General features: G+C 35.5%; 1 protein-coding gene across 1 annotated transcript; it reads left to right on the forward strand.

Moving 5' to 3' along the window:
- The first annotated feature begins 4488 nt into the window (after positions 1 to 4488).
- Positions 4489 to 20569, forward strand: IDO1 (indoleamine 2,3-dioxygenase 1). Its single transcript, XM_066383551.1, has 10 exons — positions 4489 to 4663; positions 8638 to 8733; positions 8850 to 8969; positions 12064 to 12182; positions 14157 to 14171; positions 15701 to 15800; positions 16344 to 16461; positions 18124 to 18175; positions 18845 to 18993; positions 19983 to 20569. Exons 1-10 carry the CDS (start codon positions 4589 to 4591, stop codon positions 20339 to 20341), a joined length of 1203 nt encoding a protein of 400 aa, XP_066239648.1. The 5' UTR covers positions 4489 to 4588; the 3' UTR covers positions 20342 to 20569.
- Positions 20570 to 23561: the final 2992 nt, after the last annotated feature.

Genomic DNA, 23561 nt, shown 5'->3' on the forward strand with positions numbered 1-23561 from the left:
AGACACTATTGACATTCTACTTCACATCTTTTGGTAAATATTAATTTGCATTTCTGGTGAAAATATACAAGGGAATAAAATTGGTGAAGTAAAAAAATATGTATCAATTAGCTATCACAACAACAATACTGAAAAATAGACACAAAACTCAGCAACAATTCACAATGTTTTATTTCTATTGTCTGTGACCAGGAATTGTTTGAAATGAGTTTAATTCAGGTTGCACACCTGTGGATAAGCCAGAGTAGCTTTGAACTTAATGTTTTGTGTCTTTAGAGTGTTTACATAGCAGCTATGGAGACATAGCAGCAGTCCAAGTTAGAGTCATGGATATAATAAAAGTGTAAGAGGTCTAACCATGACAGCACATTTTAATACATTGACAAGGTCACAACAATAATATCCCAAACAATTCTTATGGCAGAATCCAAAGTTAAGAAGCAATGAAATACACTCTAACCACCATATGGCCATAGAAAAAAGAAGTGAAGATTTTGGGATAATAATTTAATCTAAAGTGATATACAAATAATAAAGGAGCATTGTTAGCAAGTTGACAGAATAGAAGTTTTCTACCATCATCCCCAACAATTTTGCCAGTTGGTAAAGCAGGAGAAAATGCGTCTTTTTCAAATGCAAAGGCAGCAATTCAGGACTTCAAGGAACATAAAAATAAATCAAGAAAACATGACACGGCCCTGGCCGGTTGGCTCAGTGGTAGAGCATTGGCCTGTCGTGCAGGAGTCCTGGGTTTGATTTCCGGCCAGGCACACGGGAGAAGTGCCCATCTGCTTCTCCACCCCTTCCCCCTCCTTCCTCTCTGTCTCTCTCTTCCCCTCCTGCAGCCAAGGCTCCACTGGAGCAAAGATGGCCCGGGCACTGAGGATGGCTCTATGGCCTCTGCCTCAGGTGCTAGAGTGGCTCTGGATGCAACAGAGCGACGCCCAAGATGGGCAGAGCATCACCCCCTGGTGAGCATGCCAGGTGGATCCCGGTCAGGCGCATGCGGGAGTCTGTCTGACTGCCTCCTTGTTTCCAGCTTCGGAAAAATGGAAAAAAAAAATGACACTACCGAAGGAACACAATTTTGCAGTAACTGCTCCCACAGAAATGAGATCAATAAGTTGCCTGACAAAAAATTTAAAGTAATAGTTTTAAGAAAGCTCAGAGAACTATAGAATACAAGTAGAACTCTATGAAATCTAGAAAAGAAATGCATGAAAAATTGAGAGATTTAACAGTGAGATAGAATGTATTTAAAAAGCACCAAACTCAAATTCCAGAGGTAAAAAAAATACAATAAATGAAAAAGAGAGAGAGAGAATATCAATCACAAACTTTATCAAGCAGCCAAAAAAAAAAAAAAAAAAAAAATCGGTGAACTCCTCTCTCCTCTCTAAAATGAAGAAATAAAATAAAAAATTTAAAAAAAATTAAAAAAAAAAAAAAAGGCCTGACCTGACCTGTGGTGGCGCAGTGGATAAAGCGTCGACCTGGAAATGCTGAGGTCACCGGTTCAAAACCCTAGGCTTGCCTGGTCAAGGCACATATGGGAGTTGATGCTTTCAGCTCCTCCCCCCTGTCTCTCTCTCCTCTCTCTCTCTCTCTCTCTCTCTCTCTCCTTCTCTCTCTCCTCTCTAAAATGAAGAAATAAAATAAAAAATTAAAAAAAAATTAAAAAAAAAAAACGGTGAACTCAAGGACAAGTCATTTGACATTAGACATTATCCTATCAGAGGAAAGGGGGTGTGGAAAGAATGTAAAAAATAGCATAACTGAATTATAAAATGCTATCAATGAAAAAAAATAAATTCATTGTTGAAGTCCCAGAATGAGAACATAGATGAAAGGGGAAGAAAGCTTAGTTAAAGAAATAGTGGGTGAAAGCTTTCCAAATTTAGGGAAAGATGTGGACATGACATCAAGCTCATAAAGCTCATATGACTCTAAATAGATTCAACACAAAGAGGACTTCATCAAGACATATTGAAATGAAACCTTCCAAAATCAAAGAGAATTTAAGAGCAGCAAAAGAAAAATAAAATCTCATCACATCAAATGGAACTTCCATAAGGTTATCATCAGCAGTTTTCTTAGCCAAAATTTTGCAGAATAAGAGAGAGTTTATAATTAATGTATTCAAAGTTCTGAAAGGGATGGGTGAGGGGATCACTGTCAACTAATACCTGGCAAAGCTGTCCTTCAGAAATAAAGAAGCAACAGAAATTTTCACAGGAAAACAACAGCTGAGTGCAGTTCATTACTATTAGACCTGCCTTTCAAGTTGATATAAAAGGACAATAACATTTTTAGTCATATGAAAACATATGACAGTAAAGCACTTATTGGTAAGGGTAAGTATAGAGTTACATTCAGAATACTAAAATACTCTAATGATGGTGTATAAATCACTTAACTCTAGCCTGAGCAGTGGTAGTGCAGTAGTAGTTAGAGTGTCAACGTGGGACGCTGAGGACCCAGGTTCAAAACCCTGAGGTCATCAGCTTGAGCGCAAGCTCACCAGCGTGAGTGTGAGCGAGGTCACTGGCTTGAAGCCCAAGGTCGCTGATTTGAGCAAGGGGTCACTGGCTGAACTGGAGTTGCCCAGTCAGGGCATGTATGAGAAGCAATCAATGAACAACTAAAGCACTTCAACTATGAGTTGAAGCTTCTCATCTTTCTCCCTTCCTGTCTATCTCTGTCTCTGTCTGACCCTCTCTCATTTAAAAAAAAAAAAAAAGATTTAGGTATGTAAAATAAAAAAGCATAAGAATAACCACATATTTTTCCAATTCTCAGTAATTTTTTAATTAATTGATTCCTTGAGATGACATGGGTTCTCAAAACCATACAGGTTTCACGTGTACAACTCAATAAAACATCATCTTTATGCTACATCATATACTCTGTGTCCTAAGCAAAGTCTTTCTTTTGTTGACAATTTTGGCATCTATATAAAAGTAGGTTAACAGTTTTGTTTTTTGTTCTTTGGGATTTCTTTTTTGTTTTTCTGTTTTTTCCTTGAAACTAGTTTCAATAATACCAATCTCATGAAGCATTCATTTTTAAAAAGTGAAGCATTGTTTTCTTTCTGTTGTATAATTTCTGTTTCAGTTTCTCTTACTTTTATTATAAAAAAAAATCTTCTTGGAAAACCACATCTTTAAAATAAGAACCTTCCTGTAATAAGGAAAGTTTGCAATACAAACTATTCCAGAATTAGTCACTGTCATATACATTAATATTTAATTCATGTACTGGATAAGCTGAATGACAAAACTGCACTCACTGCCTCTTAATGTACTGAACATTAAGTCCTCTTCTTTTGATTATTAAGTGGAATGATATGGTTACTAATTTTGCTTCAGCTTTATTACTAAGATTGAAACAATGACCCTTGCAGCTACCCTGAAAACCTTGACCAAACTCAGTCTTAAATTGCTTTCGAAAAAGCATTTTTAAGGTAGTTTATCCTTCCTTTTAACTTTTAACATATTACAAAATTTTTAAATGTGAAGAACTATTGCCTCATTAATGCCTAGAAGTCAGAGATGCCGGAAAATCTTCCTTAAAAACACTTATTAGGGCCTGACCAGATAGTGGCGCAGTGAAAAGAGTGTCAGCCTGAGACGCTGAAGACCCAGGCTCAAAACCCCAAGGTCACCAGGCTTGAGTGCAGGATCATAGACATGACCCCATGGTCGACTGCTTGAGCCCAAGATGGCTGTCTTGAGAAAGGGGTCAAGGCACATAAGAGAAAATAATCAAGGAACAACTAAGGGGCTGCAACTATGGGTTGATGCTTCTCATCTCTCTCCCTTCCTGTCTCTCTCTCTCTCTTTCTCTCTTTCACTCTCTCTTGCTAAAAATAAGAAAAATAAAACTAAATTAAAAAAGACCTATTAAGAATATAAAGGAAGGAAAAACCCCATCACTGAGACACAAATAAAAGACTAGGTAAGAAAAATGGGGAGGTACTATCTTTTTAGATTTTGCATGTGCTACTATTTTTTTTTCTATTTCAGAGTCATTGACTAATAAGTTCTGTGTATCCCAGGTTGTATTTCATGGCTGCTTAAACAAGACACTAATATGTTCCAAGAACCATGGAAGGTTAAAAGAAAACCAATGACAGTATTAACTAAATGGTAGTTTACACCTTTAGCCTTGGTTAAAATCATCATTTTAATACAAAGTTTTAAAAGTTTCCATAAAATAAAAATGTTTGCTTCTGGTCACCTATTTTCATGGCTTTTGTTATTTCAATTAAGTTCTTTCTGACTTCCCTTCTGGCAACAAACAGATGTTGTTCCTAGTAATAAAGATTCAATATGGTGTATAAAGTTTTGGTTTCTTTATAGGGTGAACAGGAATGTTTCTATGATTTCATTGTTTATCAAATTACAAATAAAGAAACTAGAAAATGAAACTGTTCCTTCAAAAGTGGAAGTAATTTCCTACTGCCTACGTGATAAGTTGTAGTCATTGGTTATGATAACCTCTGTAATAAATAGATGCTCTGAAACTCCTCACAGACTGAGGAGGGCCAGAAAAGCAGGCTGCAAGAATATCACATAGAGCATCTCCAATGGAAAGCTCTTGGAAAATTGTTGAAGAGTTCCATATAGATGAGGATGTGGGCTTTGCTCTGCCAGATCCACAGGTAAGAGAGGGTACTGAATTATGGCAAAAATATTTTCCTTTTATTACTTACTGGGACCAGCTAACTTCTATTTTTTAAAAATGTGGTTTTGTAATTTCTACTGACCAAATAGATAAAACATGCTAAAATTAAAGGCAGAGTTTTAATAAATAGGTCTCACTTAAAATTTTCTATTTAGGAAGTTAGTCTTAGATGCACTAACCTTACACAGATGCAGAGAGTGATGAGAGAAATGATAGAAGTATTTTGGTTTAATACAAGTGTGCTTTTAGAGAGCATTTGGAAAAAACCAGAGCCATAACTGATCCGTGAGTCAAAGGAATCCCTTCTCTTGGTTGGTATATCTTCAACTGTACAAAGTATATGTTTGTCCTTTGATTAGGTTTTTGAGATGGTTCATCTAACAAGTAGTATATTAACACTGCTGTTATTACTAAGTACAAGATTCCAGGGAGTCTGAACTACCTTTTTTTTATGATTTTTGTCTACAAAGTAAAATGCAGGCAATGTTTGCCTTAACAACTATATTTCCTTAATTTGTCTCCCAAAAAATGCCATAAAAATTACCTTATTATCACCAATATTTTAATTATCAAACATTTATACAGGATTTTTAAGCTAGATACAAATATTTACTTTTCCATCTTCACAACCATCCTAAAAAGTATGCTATTATTAACCTCTTTTTTTTTTCCTGATGAGAAATGTAAGCTATGCAGAATTTAAGTAATCATTCCAAACTCACATAACTGGCAATGGCAGAGATAAAATGTGAGCTTATTGGATTTGGCTCCAGAGCCCAAGACCTTAAAACCATTATGCCAGGGGTCCCCAAACTACGGCCCTCGGGCCGCATGCGGCCCCCTGAGGCCATTTATCCGGCCCCCACCGCACTTCCAGAAGGGGCACCTCTTTCATTGGTGGTCAGTGAGAGGAGCATAGTTCCCATTGAAATACTGGTCAGTTTGTTGATTTAAATTTACTTGTTCTTTATTTTAAATATTGTATTTGTTCCGTTTTTTTTTTTTGTTTGTTTTGTTTTTTTGTTTTTTTTTTTTACTTTAAAATAAGATATGTGCAGTGTGCATAGGGATTTGTTCATAGTTTTTTTTTATAGTCCGGCCCTCCAATGGTCTGAGGGACAGTGAACTGGCCCCCTGTGTAAAAAGTTTGGGGACCCCTGCATTATGCTATGCTGAGACTCTTAAGAGAAGAAGAAATCACTTGGCATGCTTCCCCTCCCCGTTCTACTCTTGTTTTTTAACAAGATAATGAGATTTCAGGAGAGTATTTCTAGGAACCAGTTATGTTTTGTGGCAATAATGCATAACCCTATACCTCTATTTGTTTGTGGTTCAAACAGAGTGCACACTTTAGAAAGCATTTCAAATGTAGCAAAAACATTTTTAGTCAGAGATTCCAATCTAACTCTATTGAGGAATAACATCCTGTAAATACCTTACACAATACAGACAAATCTAAAAGCAAATTCTTCTTCCCAATCTATTTCTTTTCTTTAAATTATTAAATTAACCTAAGAATCGGAAGTATTATATAATGTAAGGTGGGTGGCGTGGCCATGCAGGTTCACAGTGGATTTTGGTGGACTGTAAAGGAACTGTGGAGCTGGAGGATGGTGGGCCATTCCAATTTTTGGAGGCTCGCAAAGACAGGCAAGGCAAAAAAAGAAAGAAAAGGAAAAAAAAATAAACAAAAGGAAAGGAAAATCTGCTTTTTACAGTGGAGGGCAAGGGACCGGAAACCAACTGCACCCTCAGTGGCAGGATGTGATCTGATCTCATGGCCCCGCCCCTGAGGGCTTATATCCTTGCAATAGTGCTGTCCTGTGCTCCTGCACTGATTGCACAAAGGGTCATAGCTGGTGACCCTGCGAGTCAGCCTAACACAGCTGTTTTCCCCACATGTAGGTTTTAGTTTTATTGCTAAAAGCACCTACTTTATATATTTGCAAATCAATATTAGTCAGACTTTCTCCTTCATCATACAAGCTCACATAATTACCAGGATGGGCTTGATTGAAGGATGTACTTATCAATGATACAAAAAAAAAATATATATATATATGTATATACACACACACACACACACACACACACACACACACACACACACATATATATATATATATATTCTTTTCAGAAACTACAAAACCTTATATTTGGTTTTTATTCCCAAGAATCAGTTCTCTTAAAAAATAAAACAATCATAATAATCATGAAGACCTTTAGAACAGATTCCCATGATTAAACCAAAACCCCAAACAAAGGCAAAAGAGAACTCTTCCGGAGCTACTTAGAGAACAATGCTGTGACTTGAGATGCTTAGGAAGTTGGATTCCATATCCTGAAGCACAGGCACAAAAATTAAGGGTTACTTAATGTTCTTCAGTGAAGATATTTCTTGCAAATTATAAGCTCAGAAAAATTTATTCTATTTTTATAATCTATCAGCTTCCTATTTCAAAGGAAGATCATGTTTTATAATTCCATGTAGATACAAAATACTTTCTCTAATCTAGCAGAAGTTGAGTGACCCTCTTGTTATTATCTATTAATTTATATCATAACATTCAGACAGCTTCTAAGCCAGAAGTATATCATTAATTGAATTTTACATTTGTTGAAATTTCAATCAAATAAGACGCTATTTATGATACGTAACAACAACAAAAACAAATTTCTGTTATTTGAAGGGAAAATAACAACAACCAATAATTTGATGTGCTACACAGTGAAACACACAACAAAAAACATATATGAATACTAAAAACTCTAGAGCATGGCATTTGTGTGGTTTGGGAGAAAAATTCAGAGTAAACAAGAAAGGTGACTCTAGTGAATATACTGCCTAGGTCTTTCATTGCTAAAAATCTACTCTAACAGATTAAAATGGGCCAATTATCTGAAAATGTTTGAATTTTATAGTACCTTTGTCTTCTTGTTGTATAACTTATTTATGATATTATAATATTAACTATGTTTTGCAGCTTAAAATCTCATTCATGTTGTTTAACTTAACTTCTTGATTTGTACTCCAACCCTATAGGTCAGCATTAGTGATACCAAAGCCATGTCTGGAAGTAATTTAATGAAGGAGGGATTGGATCAGGGCATTTGAGGAGTTATTCAGAGATCTGAATCTCATTTTAGATTATTTCCTAGATCTTTTGCTTATACATTTTTCCTTCAAATGAAATTAAAAATATAAGATACAGGGAGAAACTTTATTTGGACTTTAGTTAAACTTATAGGGCAAAAAATAAGCCTCTAGTGGAATCAAATCAGGCAATCAACATGCATATATATGGCATTTCCTGCCAGGTCCTATAGGAAATACAGAATTAACAGCGTGATAAAATCTTTGCTATTCGGTAGTAAGGTCTAAAAAGAGCGTGGGTTGGTGAAAGTTGGAAACAAGTTTGAATCACAATAAATTATATATACAAAACAAGTTACTAAACTTGTCTAAGCCTCGCTTTCCATACTTATGACATGGAGACAACAATCAACTTCTAAGGTCACTAAAATAAATGAGAAATTATTGAGCCAAATACCTAGGCTACTACTGAGAGGTAAAACTAATAGCAGTTAACAATACATTACCTAACAATGGGAAAAGTTATAGAATACATAGGCTTCATAATTGGGAATATGAGTGTAACCTGCTGTAGTCAGGAAGATTTTAGTGGAACTTTGGAGGTGGCCTTTGAAAAAGAGGCAGATGAGAGTGCTTGAGAGAAAAGGAGGAATGCAGAGAAGGTGTTAAGCCCTGAGTGTGCAGGTGGTAACGCATGGGCAAGTCTTGATAGAGCCAGACAGGTAAATGTGGCTTGGGGCTGCATATCACAGAATTGACTTAGAGGCAAAACAGACTATAAATAAAAGACAATACTATTTTACAATATCTTCTACTGGTAAAAAAAAAAAAAAAAATCTCTCTTTTTTTTTTTTAAGGAGGAACTACCATACCCTTATAATGCCTGGACTTCCATTGCTAAAAATCTTACTGACCTGATTGAGAATGGTGAACTACGTGCAGAAGTTGAGAAGGTTTGAATCAGTATTTCATTGGTCTTCTTCTTGTATAACTTCTTAACATTTTAAATTTGGTTTTGAAGCTATAATGTCACCCATGTTTTTTTGAGCAACTTTTTATTTTTTCTCAGTTACCAATGCTCAGCATTGATGACCTCCAAGGACACAAGTCGCAGCGCCTTGCACATCTGGTCCTGGGGTATATCACCATGGCATATGTGTGGAACAGAGGTGATGGAGATGTCCGTAAGGTTTGGAGATTTTTTAATATTTCTTATGCTACATGACATTTATATCCAATTTACATTTAACAAAAAGAAATCCTAAAACTATTATATCTGTGTTTTGTAAAATTTGGATAAAAGAAAAAAGAAAGGAAAAGAAAAAAATCATTCACTGACTTTATAATATCAACTGTGATCATTACTGAATTTTTAGTCTTTTACTGGTATAGTCTTTGCTCCATTCTGTGAAAATAAATATACATTCTACTTCTTTCACTTAAATTATATTGTAAGCATTTTTAGTACTATAAAATCATCCTTGTCTTCATTTGAAATAATTTTATAATTTTTCATTGAGTTTTTAAACTTTATTTATTTAATCTGTTATTGAAAAATAGTTTCTTTTTTTAGAGTTTTATTATTGTAAAATTATACTACAATCAATATGTATGAATAAGAAACCTTTTTCTCTATGACTTGGGAGATTTAAATATTTTATAGTTATTTTTAGTTAATGCTATCTTAACATCTGTCAACATAGAAAATATATGACTTTCACTTTACTCTCATCAATAGTAGGTAACTTTAGATTTAAAAGAATATAATTTTGTATTTTATCCGGCAATCTTAATCACCTGAAACCAATATAGCCTATAATACCTAATCTATAAATCACAAAGGGATAAAATAGATTCCAGAAGCACCTTTTGACATTTAGTGAAAGTTTTTCTTTTTTTGACATAGGTAATTGGTAGCTTTTCTTTGTTTTGTTTTGTTTTTCATGACTTGTTTACATATAATAAACACATATATATATAGTTTATCTATGTGATGAGTCATCCCTGATGTGTAAAGAAAAAAGTTGCTCTGCATAATCATGGAATACCTTATACTTCCTTATAATCATGAAAATGGCTTGTCCAGTTTCATGATGATGTGAAAAGTTTAAGATTAGCTCTAATCTTACAACCAAGCTTAAAGTTTCACTAAACATATGGTCTTACTAGACTTGCTAGAATCTGAGTCTATTTAATATAGAAGCATTATATATAAAAAGAACATTGCTAATGCGGAATGAATAACACAAGGGAGCATGTCTAGATACAGAAGTATGAGAGTACAAAAGGGTTAACTAGTATTTGATATGATCTTTAAATCCTTGAAGAAAAAAGTGGAATTTGAGCCCTTAGTGAATAGCTTGGTTGGTAAAAACTTTATCCTAAAATGCAAAGGTTGCTGGTTTGATACCTGGTCAGGGCACATACAGAAACAGATTGATTTTCCTGTCTCAGTCTTTCTTTCTTTCTCTCTCTTACTTCTTCTCTCTCTAAAATCAATCAATAATTTTTTTAAAAAAATACTTGTTTTTTGAATTAGTTCTTGAAAAATTGGTAGAGCTTAAACAAAGAGGAGAGGAGCAGAGAGAAAGACTGGCAAAACATGTGCAGACCAGAATGTACATGGAAGAATCAAAACATAATGATGAATTTACCAGATTTATAAAATAAAATATAGAAGTGTATTTTTCAATTTATTTAGTTTTAACTTGCCATATTATTTTGAAAAAGATCTTAGAAGCTAAAAATGATGAAATATATAAAAAGATTTTTTAAAAATTTAAGTGCAATTTGTTGGAAAGAGAAAATACATAAATAGAAAATAAACTACATCAATATAGGGAGCATTTTGCTTGAAAATGAGCAAGAAATTTGCAACTGAGTTTCTTAGCAACTGCGTGAGTGTCTATAATAGATTAAGATATGTTTGAACAATTCCTTTTCTTTTCCAACGTCATTTCAAATCAATTATTCAATTAAAATTATTTTTCCTTTTGTTCCCCTTTGGTTTTTTCTCTAATTTGGAGAAGGACAAAATTTATTTTCTTTTGAAATATGTGGAAATTATTTGCCAAACAGAATGTTTCAATCCCCAGAAGCACAAGGTATGCAAAGGGAAACACACATCCAAGTGTTACTTTAATAGTCAATGATTTTTTGTTAATTTTGGTTAAATCGTCATCTCCAGGTGTATTAAACTAATCTGAATCTACCTGGATTACAGCTTCCATGATTTTCACAGAACTGTGGAGTGGGCTACATAGTCACACCATCTCTACCACTGAAGTCTCACTACCCATTACCCCAGATGAGCCATGCATCCCTGTCCTTTCGTTAGATATCCATATACCAACCATAGGCTGCTGAGGACAAGCATGACCATAATTATTACATGTGACCATCTAATTATAAACCAAATATAGTTGGATAAAGAAGTCCGGCAGATGGAAAATAAAATGTCAGATTTATGACTAACAGATCAGTTGGAGAATGCGGTTTGAGTGTGTGGTAAGCATGGAGCTACTGGTATACTTACTCATCAAGATTGCCCCCATGGAAAAAAAGAGTTGAAGAGAAAACAGGGCTGATCTGTAGTTTCACTCTCAAACTCAGCAATTAAATAAGCTTTGAGAAAGGTTGAGTGAAAGAGCTGAGATAAACCAAGATGGTCACTCCAAATGATATGTTTTGCATGAAAATACAAGACAAGGGTAATTCCTCCTACTAACAAAAGGGAAGCCTTCAAAGCCAATCATTAATGTCACTCTGTGATGAGGTTTTCTAAAAAATACCCAGTAGAAAGTACCTGTCAGCACTGTGCTTTAAGAACAGACATCTTTCATGCTTCTAGTATGTATCATATGCAACAGCCTTAATTACAAATGACCTTGAGATTCTTTGACACAATTAGTTTTATCTTTGTATTGTGGAGAGAATAAAGAGTACCTTGCCTAGAGGAGTCTTTTGACCAATATTCATGGGATGGATGAGTAAATGAATGAATAAAAATGACTCACACCTAATGAGACAGTCAAGAGTACAGCCTTTGTTCTTGCCTTCTAAGTCTGTTCTTCTCTATGGTTGGATTATGTCCATATCAGTGCAGATCCAAAACCTAAACATTTAATAATTAATAGGATTAAGCTACAAAATGAGGAACAGAAAATCACATTTGTTTGTTTTCAAAGTGCCATGCTATATAAAAGCTAATGTTTTGGCACCCAGGAAGCTGAAGAAAAGAAAAGACACTTCAAAGTTAACACTAAATATTGTGTTTTAATTAGTTCCTGCCAAGAAACATTGCTGTTCCTTACTGTAAACTCTCTGAGAAGCTGGGACTGCCACCCATTCTGGTTTATGCAGACTGTGTCTTGGCAAACTGGAAGAAAAAGGATCCCCATGGGTATGTAAACAGTGCTTATAACAAAAACAAAAGGAGTGGAAGCTATATAAATCAAAAGTTACTGTAGTCATTGCTTTAATTGTTGGCAAAGCTTTCTTCTCTGTTTTAGGGGTAAGGTTTCTCTGATGTATCTAATACCACAAATGTACATATAGGAGAGAGATGCATAATTAACATACAAAGAAATGCTCAAATTCTAAATGTTCAGTTTCATGAGTCTGACTATTATATTCACATGTGTAACCCTAAGAAAGATACAGAATATTTCTATCACCTCAGGAAATTCCATAGTGGCTCTTTTCTTTCAATCAGTCCCTCACCCCAGGTAAACATTTTCTGATTTGTCATATGAAAAGTTACTTTTTTTTCTCTGCCCGGATGGCTTGGTTGGTTAAAGCTTCATCCTGAAGAAGCAAAGAGGTTGCTGGTTCGATCCCTGGTCGGGGTTATACAGAAACAGATCAATGTTCTTGTCTTTCTCTCTCTTTCTAAAATCAATATAATTTTTTTTTTTTTCCGAAGCTGGAAACGGGGAGAGACAGTCAGACAGACTCCCGCATGCGCCCGACCGGGATCCACCCGGCACGCCCACCAGGGGTGATGCTCTGCCCACCAGGGGGCAATGCTCTGCCCCTCCGGGGCATCGCTTCTGCCGCGACCAGAGCCACTCTAGCGCCTGGGGCAGAGGCCAAGGAGCCATCCCCAGCACCCGGGCCATCTTTGCTCCAATGTAGCCTTGGCTGCGGGAGGGGAAGAGAGAGACAGAGAGGAAGGAGGGTGGGGGTGGAGAAGCAAATGGGCACTTCTCCTATGTGCCCTGGCCGGGAATCGAACCCGGGTCCTCCGCACGCCAGGCCGACGCTCTACCGCTGAGCCAACCAGCCAGGGCCAATATAATTTTTTTTTTAAAGTTTATTTTTTCTCTTATTGCATTTCATGGTGATGAGATTATAGAATACGTATTCCTTTGTGTCTGGATTCTTTTGATTAACATGTTCCTGAGATTCCACAAATTTAATTTTTAACCAGTTGAGTTTAAGAGTCAATATCTTCAGCAGTAGAGATGGCAATGTCTGAATTTTTGAAGCAGACTGATCAGAATTTAGGCCCTTTCTAACCACTGAGTGATGAGATCTGCTACGATAAAGAGATAAGAGAACTGCAGGGCCCCACAGCTCTGGGTATGTATCTGCAGAAGAATATTCTAGACATGGGAATGGCCTAAATTAAAAAGGTTTGATCTAGGGAAGTGTTTTGTCATTACAACCAGTTTGACTAATAATGCATGTTTTTTGTGCATTTAATTTTGATTTTCCTATAAAATCCTAAGTTAAGTGTTTGTAATGACTACTTAAAAAAACCATAATATTTATGGCCAGTTGGCTCAGTGGTAGAGCGTCGGCCTGGCATGCAGGAGTCCCGGGTTCTATTCCCAGCCAGGGCACACAAGAGAAGTGCCCATCTGCTTCTACACCCCTCCCCCTCTCCTTCCTCTCTGTCTCTCTTCCTCTTCCACAGCCGAGGCTCCATTGGAGCAATGTTGGCCTGGGCGTTGAGGATGGCTCTATGGCCTCTGCCTCAGGCACTAGAATGGCTCTGGTTGCAACAGAGCAATGCCCCAGATGGGCAGAGCATTGCCCCCTGGTGAGCATGCCAGGTGGATCCCAGTCAGGCACATGTAGGAGTCTGTCTGACTGCCTCCCCGTTTCCAACTTTAGAAAAATACAAATAATAATAATAATAATAATATTTATATATTTTTATATGACTATGCCTAACTTTTAATAATAGCATCTAATAACATTAGTTTATAAAAGAGTCATTAAATTTAATAATAGTAGTATTAAATCTTATAAGTAATGTTAAATTTAATACTAGTATTAAATTTAATAATAACTTGAAACCATTTGATTTTTAAATTTGTTTTATTTCTCTTTTCCAATTGGTCCACTGCTTCATTGCTGCTTTCATAAGACCCATGACTTATGAGTAAGTATTTGATTTTTATTTTAGTCTAAGAGTTGTTATTCAAAGTGAATACAGGTTTATGAGTATCCTCCAAATTCATTTTTAAAAGGCCAGTTGAATTCAGGCAAAAAAATAATTCAAGTAATTGTATAAAGAGCAAAGAATTTTAGTGCTTAATTACATCTATGACTGCGGTGTGACTGTTTGTCTGATATAATAGCTATAGATATATATGAAAGTGATACATGCATATATAAAAATGTAATTAGTAGGTATAAATACAAAATGCACTTACATCTGTATACCTATAACTTAATGACCTCAGTAGCCAGAAACATAAAGCTGTTCTTTCTGACCCAATCTTTTCTATCGTTGATCTATGTACTGAGCAGAGGTCAAGAGTTAGGGAAATAAAGGTAAATGTCATAGGTATAAGTTTGCCCTGATGAAGCTGGACTAATGGAGAAGAAAGGAAACATAAAAATTATGTAAATTGTTATTTGATTAAGAAAAGGAGTAAGAGGATAAAAAGTACTGGAAGCTCCAACCAAATGAAAGGGGTGAATCCCTGTAACAAGTTATTTAAGCTGAATCCTCAAGAATAAGTAGGAATTAGCAAGAAGAAAGGAGGGGAAAGAGAGTGGTCATAGCAGAGGGCAAAGCAAGAGTGAGGATAAAGCAAGTGACAGAATCCTTGGTGCATTATCAGAACTGAAAGAAGGCTAGTGTTGCAAGTAAGTGGATGACGAAAGTAAGGAATGAAGAAATAAACTTTTTAAAAAGGTTATGTAAATTTTTTGCTATAATAAGGGGTTTAAACAGTGTGTTAAAATAAATGGGAAGCTATGGAAGGTTTTTATGGAGAGGATATCATCAGTCTCATTTTACAGATGGGAACACTGAGGCAGAAACAAAAGTAATATCATGCTCAAAGTAACACAGCAAGTAAGCTGCAGAAGTGGTCTGGCTTCAGAGACCATGAGTTTAACCACTGTGAAACTCGTGGGTATACAGATACTAAGATTTGTTTGCAATACTGTAAAATTTCAATAAGAAAGAAAATAGGGTCTAACCAGTTATTTGAGTTTGTTGGTCAACTACTTTGTATGGCAGATAAATCTCTGAGAAACTGAATCAAATTCACAGAGAAAGGATGGATATGAATACAATTGTTTAAGCAAAAAAACTACTTAAAATTAGACCTCATTGATATCTCTATAAACAGTGTGTATATGTATATATGTATGTATATATACATGTATGTAAAAAAAATTAATGCAGTCACAGAAATAGTCCTGGAATGTCTAGTTTCAAGTTCTAGAATGACATTTCAAGTCCTAGCTTAATCTTCTGTTAATTATATGATCTTAGACAATGGAACTAACATTAATATTCCTGACTAGTAATAGAAAGTAAAACCTGTAATATTTATCTGCCAAGGTTATTTTGAAAATAAAAGACGAGTAAAAATGTTTAAAAACTATAAAGTAGTCAACAAACATACTAATATTCTTGCTACATTCTTGACTTTCTTGACTAATTATTCTTAGGAACATGGACATTCTGTTTTCATTTCCTGGTGGAGACTGCAGTAAAGGATTCTTTCTGGCTTCTCTATTGGTGGAAATAGCAGCTGCTTCTGCAATAAAAGTATGTCCTTGAAAATTTATATCTTAATTAACGTAAGCAGAGCAAATATTTAGTAATTGAACTATATTATGCAAAAAAGTAACTTTATCCTGACTAAATATAGTATTTGATTATTTAAATGGTGGTAAGGGATCATCTGGTAAGAACAGATCTTTTATTAATTTTTGTGTATTGCCTAAAAATAAAATGTAAGAACCATATATTTAGAATCAAATTTGAAACCACAATAAAAGGACTATTTTCAGTGCAATTTAGCATTGGAACTATATCACATAGTGACATAAATCTAACGGCTTTCACTATTAGAAGTAAAAATTGAAATATATAAAACTCTATAAACTTATCTCTAAATGATAAATGAAGAAAGACAAATCCAAGCGTATGGATGGATAAGAAAATTAGTCAAACAATTGACGAATACTCAGCTCAAGAAAAAAGTGAAAAATCCCAAATTTAATTTAGGAATTAAGATTTGGGATGATTTTAATCTATGCCACTGTTTGATGCTAGAAAATCTTAAGTGATTGATTTTGTTTTTTTCAGCTATTTCCTACTATATTTAAAGCAGTACAGCATCAAGACAAAGATACTTTGCAAAAAGCACTGCAGGATTTTGCTCTTTGTCTGGAAAGAGTCCATAAAGAGTTTGAAGACATTCATAGTAAGTATTGCATACTATATGACATTCTAAGTCTCAGACAAATGTTTCTGATTATGTAAATAAAGTTGTTTACTGCCTGACCAGGTGGTGGCACAGTAGATAGAACGTTGGACTGGGATGCAAAGGACCCAGATTCAAAACCCCAAGGTCACTGGCTTGAGCATGGGTTCATCCTACTTGGGTATGGACTCACCAGTTTGAGCATAAGAATCATAGACATGACTTTATGGTTGCTGGCTTGAGCTCAAAGGTCAAAGCCCATGATCGCTGGCTTGAACAAGGTGTTTACTCGCTCTGTTAAAGCCCCCCGGTTAAGGCACATATGAGAAAGCAATCCATGAACAACTAAGTTGTTGCAATGAAGAACTGATGTTTCTCATCTCTTTCCCTTCTTGTTTGTTCCTACATGTCCCTCTCTCTGTCTCTCTCTCTCTGTCTCTGTCACAATAAATAAATAAATAAATCGTTTACCAAAATTAAAATAAAAACACTTTCAATTTCACTTTATTTTATAGCACTAACTCTATACTTTCTAAGTGGTAGGTTTTCTAATGTTCATTTTATAGAGAAAGGAATTCAAATTCAAAGAGATAAGATAAGTAACCTAAGAGTACATAGATAGTAAATAGTGAAGTCAAAATTCCAAGCTGCAACTGTATAACGCTATCAATCATCTTTGCCAATCATCTTTGCCTCACACTAAAAACCTTGAAGAAACTTGTCAAAGGTGCAGACCTGTTTTAAATTTATTTTTCCATTGATGTGAGAAAGAGAAGAAGGGGGAGGTGAGAAAAGGAGAGGGGGGGAGCATCAACTCATTGTTTCACTTAGTTGTTTCTTTTAGTTGTGTACTCATTGATTGCTTCTGTTATGTGTCCTGACCACTGAGTGAACCAAGACCTCTAGTGCGACAGGTTGATGCTTTATCCCCTGAACCACATGGCCAGGGCCGATGCAGGTTGTTTGATGTTCTGAAAGACTTAGCTTCTGCTTGATTAGAGATCTATACAAATTCTGCCTTTTCACAATTAACTAAGAAACAACAAAGAAAAGCATTAACAGCTACAATACATAAATAACCAAAAAAGTACATAAACAAGATTTTCAAAAGGAAATTTTTTCTACTGAAACGCCTTAACAAATATGTGCCCGTATCACTGGTATTTGAGTTACTGCTGGGTGATCTTTGTTGAGAAGACTGACCTTCAAATCAGTGACATTAACAAGCTTTGGAGGGGGGGACCTAGGGATGTGGTTCGTACGACTGCTGGGGTTTTCATTTCTGTTTTTCTTTTTCTTTAGATTTCTTTCTTTCTGGAAGTAATTTATCTGTTATGTCAGTAAGCACATGAAACAGCCTTAAAGAAATGTTGACACTTTAATTGGTCTGAGGATAAGTAGTAGGTAGGCCCAGAGGCTTGGACACAAGCTGAGTGTCAGCCCTATGGTAGAACCCATTCGGAGACACAAAAGGTGAGCAGTGCTCACCTGGAAGAGGGCAAGTGAGTGGAAGCTTGCCCTAGGGGCTGTGTCTAGCAGACTGACCTCAAGCTTTTCTTGCACCTGCTGTTGAAATCCACTGTCAGTTGTTTACAATATCTTGATTTCCTTGCATACTTCTTTCTGATGTTACTCTACTAAATGCATCCCATCTTTTTACAGAATACGTGGACCCAAACCTATTTTTCAATGTTCTTCGTATATACTTGACTGGGTATGTAGTCTTATCCTTGAATTTTCTCTTATAAATTAACATAAAAAATACACCCAAGTTCCCACTGATAGTCCCCATTATCCACTGTGTTTAGAAAACATTTTGTAATATTCTAAATCAGCGGTTCTCAACCTGTGGGTCGCGACCCCAGAGGGGTCGCCTAAAGCCATCGGAAAATACATAATGCATATCAGGTATTTACATTCCGAATCATAACTGTAGCAAAATTACAGTTATGAAGTAGCCACCAAAATTATTTTTTGGTTTGGGGTCACCGCAACATGAGGAACTGTATTGCGGGGTCACGGCATTAGAAAGGTTGAGAAGCACTGTCCTAAATACATGTTTAAAAAAAAAGAATAGACTATTCTCTCTGTTACTACTTGACCAGTTGTGCACTGGAGTATGGGCAGAAAAGCTGGTCACTTTAAAGAGAGAGAAATGATCTTTGGTAACACAAAATTAGGTTCCATTCATAGAATCCTTAGGCCAAATTTGCTCAGAATTATGTTATTGATTATTCTTATTCATGCAGATGAGTAGAAAGAGAATATGGAAGAAGAAGAAATCTATCTTGTGTCACCTTCCATTCATTCTCTGTTGCAAGACTTTATATCTGAAAGTTTGGTAATTAATCCAAATACTGATTTTCTTTCCTTCATGGCCTAGCTGGAAAGGCCACAACCAACTACCTGAGGGTCTGCTGTATGAAGGAGTCTCGGACACCCCAAAAATGTTTGCTGGAGGTAGTGCAGCCCAAAGCAGCATCTTTCAGAGCTTCGACATCTTGTTGGGCACTGGGCATGGTGCTGGTGAAGGTGAGTGGAAAATTATAAATAATAATCATCTCTTATGTTAATACAATAGTATTTTATTATCTAAAAAAGTACCTCTCATAGCATCTTATGTGAGCTTATCTGATGCTTTTAGGAGAATAGCGATTGTATTGCCATCATCCCATTACGCAGAGGAAGAAGCAGAAAGTTAAAGAGCATAAGTGACTGACTCCTTGTTAACCAGCTCCAAAGCAGTGCAGTCAGAACTCAAACTCAGATTCATCATCCTCTCAGTCTTGACACTTAAACATATATCCATGGGGTTTAATTGACTGTGGTTAAATTTATATGGCATGTTCTGAACAAGTAAGATTAGATTCAGAAAGAGAAAGTCACGTGGAAACAAGATAAGACTGTGAGTAGAGATTAGGGAGGTGGAGACTTTAGTGACAAGAAAAAGACTAGCCTTGCTTTTCTTCAGCCATCTTGCTCCTCCGTTAACCCAGGGGCAAAGCCTGTACCAAAGTTTAAAAATGCACCACACGCATTTCGTTCCTTTTAAGGGCTTAAAGGAAGAATTTCTACTTTTCTCTTTTTCCTCTAAAGTTCTATTTAATAGGGCTAGGTGAAAATATGCTTTTATTCTTAATTCATTCAATGATCTTTTAAATTTTCTTACACTTGGTGTCAAGATCTTTCAAGTATAAATTATATATAACCTGTCTATATCATTGACTTATTCGAAGGATCAAATAGGCTAGGGAAATGAGAAAGGACAGAGAACTAAAAATATTTATTATGAAAGAATAAGTTTAGCTCATCTGGATTTCAAAATTAAGTATATTTTACAATAATTGCCATTACTAATTAGAAGACTAACAGCTTCCTAATAAGATGATTATAAACTGACTGCTTCTGCCACTCCATTGGCTTGTGATGCTCTACCCGTTTTGACCTCACTCTGCCCTTCCTTCCTGGACTGTGGAATGCTTCAGTCTCTCTACTAACTCTTCTTTCTCTTCTTCCTTCAGCATCACCTGCTGAATTCCTCCTGGAAATGCGAACATATATGCCGCCAGCTCACCAGAAATTTCTTCTCTCATTAGAGAAGTCATGCCCCTCAGTTCGTGAGTTTGTTGTTTCAAAAGGGGATTCTAGCCTAAAGGAAGTTTATAATAAATGTGTGGATGCTATGGTCTCCCTGAGAAGCTACCATTTGACTGTTGTAACTAAGTACATTTTGATTCCTAATAACCTGCAGTCTAAAACCACCCAAACATCAGAAGAGCCATCAGAGGAAAATAATAAAGGAACTGGAGGCACTAATTTCATGACTTTTCTAAAAAGTGTAAGAGATACAACTAAGGAGGCCCGGTTGTCGAAAGAATAATACAATGCAAGCAAGGGCACATTTTTTCAGGACAAAGAGTTCTGTATATGTTAATGCTACTCTTTATATCTGATCCACAAATTAATGTGTAACAACTTCTTAATAGATCATTATCAAATATTTCAAAATATTTTTCTGATGTCTGTGTTTCCTTGCATGAAAACAATAAAAAGCAATTGTGTTAGAATTCTTATGATGTATATATTATAATTAGAATGGAATGATAAAGTTAACATGATATAATAAAATGTCTGCAAATTGTTTTATTTATAACTATGATTAAATAGTTCTCCAAATGAGGCCTATTCCACACTGCTGCTTTCAAGCAGGGCTATTTCAAAAGGATTTCTATACTTTCCTTTTAGTGATATCATATTTTTTCATAATTACCTGTTTGCTTGTCTATATTCTCATTACAATATAAGCTTCATGATATCAGAGATACTGTTGCCTACCAGACCCATGTATCCCTAGTTTTTAATAGATATGTAACAAATACCTTTTAGAAAAATATTTAAAAGATAGAGTGAATTTATGAATAAACCAATATGTGCTGATAAGAAGTCACATCTGAAATATAATTTTTCCTAGGAGATCAGAGTTATCAGGCACTCACACTCTGTCATGAATTTATTCAATAATGGAATCTAAGAAAGTTAGGGCTGCAGAGAAATTCAAAAATCATATTAGCCAAATTCATTGTAAAGATGACAGAGCTGAGAGTCAGAAGAGTGAAATAACTTACTTAAGGTCACAAAATTAGTTATAAATGGGAGGAAAACTTAACTTTTTTGACAACTTCCATCTGTTTCAGTTAACTTGGAATAAACCAGGTTAGAGAGGAAATGAGATGTCTTATTAGGATCTCCTGTGGTAGTAGATGGTTAAGCAGAAATTGGGTATTAGATAAGAGGAGAGATAAGGCACAGAGGTTGCACAGATGCAAGATTAGCAAGCACTTTCAATTTATGAAAAGCCCAGCTCTCAGGAGATGGGTTGAGTTCACACAAGTAAATTTGAGGAAGGAAATGTAGCCACCTATTTGTAAAGTCAGTGTCAGAAAACTATTTCAACATTGTTTCTCAAACACACCCTACACAAAGAAATCAAGTGGAACCTTCTGGCTTTCAGTAAATTTCACTTGATTTCCTAGAAAGTATACCAATGTCAATGGTGTATGGTACACATTTCTTCGTTTTTTTTTCCAGTCGCTATTTCTGCAATGAGCGTATATAAGTTTATAATTAAAAAGTATGCATGCATGTATATCTACATACCAAGTACATATATGTATGTACACATGAGAGTAATTGTTAAGTGATCACCAGAAAGATCACCATGTTGTAGAGTTTGACACTGTTCAAAAGCATCAAACTGAAAATTAGGAGACCAAGACTAGGGTCCATTTCCAACATCATCAGGCTTGTGACCTTAGACAAACGCTTAGTATTTCTGTAAAATGAGCATAAAAACAGTTGCCCTGCCTAATTCAAAAGGTAACTGTGAGGACAGAATGAAATATAGTGAGTGCTGGAAACTAGAAAGTAGTACTAAAATATAAGTAAGTCAATCACTAAGGATAATTTATTGGCTCCAAGTCAAGATTGTGTTCTGTCCTGCTACACTGATCACTCTGGCTTCACAGCTACACACATCAGAAGTTTCTCCTCCAGACTTCGTTTTACACAATCAACATTGAATCACCTTGACACTCAAGGCATCTTTGGTCCCCTCAGCAACACTCTGCATTATATCTTCTTTAAAGCATCACATCCATCTGACATGGGAGGAGAGGTGGGTAGAGGAAGGGAAAACAAGGGCATTATCCCTGACACTGCACGGTTGCTATATAAATGATGAACAGACAAAACCCAGCTTCATGTTCTCCACAGAGCCTGTACACACTTGTCTTTCAGAGTCTATTCTCTTCTTTGTGTCCAAATTATAGAGGCCAAGATTTCAAATACATTCATAGATACAGAAAACTAACTGATGGTTAATAGATGGTTGGTGGGCTGAGTGAAAAGGTGAAGGGAGTAAGAAATACAAATTGTCAGTTACAAAATAGTCACAGGGATGTAAATTACAGCCTAGGGGACAGTCAATAATAATGTAATTACTAGACGTATAGGGGAGATTACTTTGTAAGTTACATAAATATCTAAACACTATGTTGTACACCTGAAACTAATATAATATTGAATATCAACTGTAAATGAGATAGGTTTTTAAAGAATCATCTTTAACTTAAAAAATGATTTTTGATTTTTCTTTAACTCATCTCTGGACTCTTAGTGGAACAACAAAATACTGGATATGCTTTTAAAGAAGTCTTGCTATTTTTTCTCCCCATGCATGTGGTCTCTCCTCATCGTAGTGAGAGATCCTCTGACTGGGAAAGTGTCGGCAGAAAGTAAAAGTAATATCTCAGCCAAAGAGAAGGTTTTAGCCAGAGGTAATGAATTTTTAGTAACATGGATCTTATTTAAATAAAATGAACAATATTCTATCCCTGTCTGTGTTCCAGTAAAATCAGAAGTTTGTAAAGTTATCTTCCTCTACATGTTGTTTTCCATAAGTGAGGAGCCTTTAGCTTAAAATATGTATCTTTTTTGTACAGAAAATTCAGAAATTAAGTATTCTTTATCCCCTTTCTTCTATAATTAACTTTTTGTACAACAGTTAATTGAAGTTGCTTATGTATAACTTATAGCTTATTTTTTTCTCACTCTAATATGTTTAATATAATTTACATGGTACAGAGAAAATATTGTTCAGTTCATAACACTCTGAACTCCTTATACCTTTATTTAAGAGCTGGTGAAGAGAGTTATTGTCCGTCATCCATGAGCTAAAAATAGAAATGAACTCATTTCCATTGTTTTAGGTGACAATAAACTATTCAAAAGTTAGAAGTTCAGAAACACAAAATTTGGCATATAAACATGCACTTGATATTATCTAGGGCAGTGGTCCCCAACCCCCGGGCCGCGGACCGGTACCGGTCTGTGAGCCATTCGGTACTGGTCCGCAGAGAAAGAATAAATAACTTACATTATTTCTGTTTTATTTATATTTAAGTCTGAACAATGTTTTATTTTTAAAAAATGACCAGATTCCCTCTGTTACATTCATCTAAGACTCACCCTTGACACTTGTCTTGGTCACGTGATACATTTATCCACCCCACCCTAAAGGCCAGTCTGTGAAACTATTTTCT

This window comes from Saccopteryx leptura, chromosome 4 (genome assembly GCF_036850995.1).
Source record: "Saccopteryx leptura isolate mSacLep1 chromosome 4, mSacLep1_pri_phased_curated, whole genome shotgun sequence".
Classification (NCBI taxonomy): domain Eukaryota; kingdom Metazoa; phylum Chordata; class Mammalia; order Chiroptera; family Emballonuridae; genus Saccopteryx; species Saccopteryx leptura.

Excerpts from the sequence above, each read along its gene's own strand:
- IDO1 (XM_066383551.1), top strand. The coding sequence starts at position 4,589 with ATGGAAAGCTCTTGGAAAATTGTTGAAGAGTTCCATATAGATGAGGAT. Across the intron at positions 4,664-8,637 it reads TTGCTCTGCCAGATCCACAG|GAGGAACTACCATACCCTTA; the intron begins GTAAGAGAGGGT and ends TTTTTTTTTAAG. Across the intron at positions 15,801-16,343 it reads CAGCTGCTTCTGCAATAAAA|CTATTTCCTACTATATTTAA; the intron begins GTATGTCCTTGA and ends TGTTTTTTTCAG.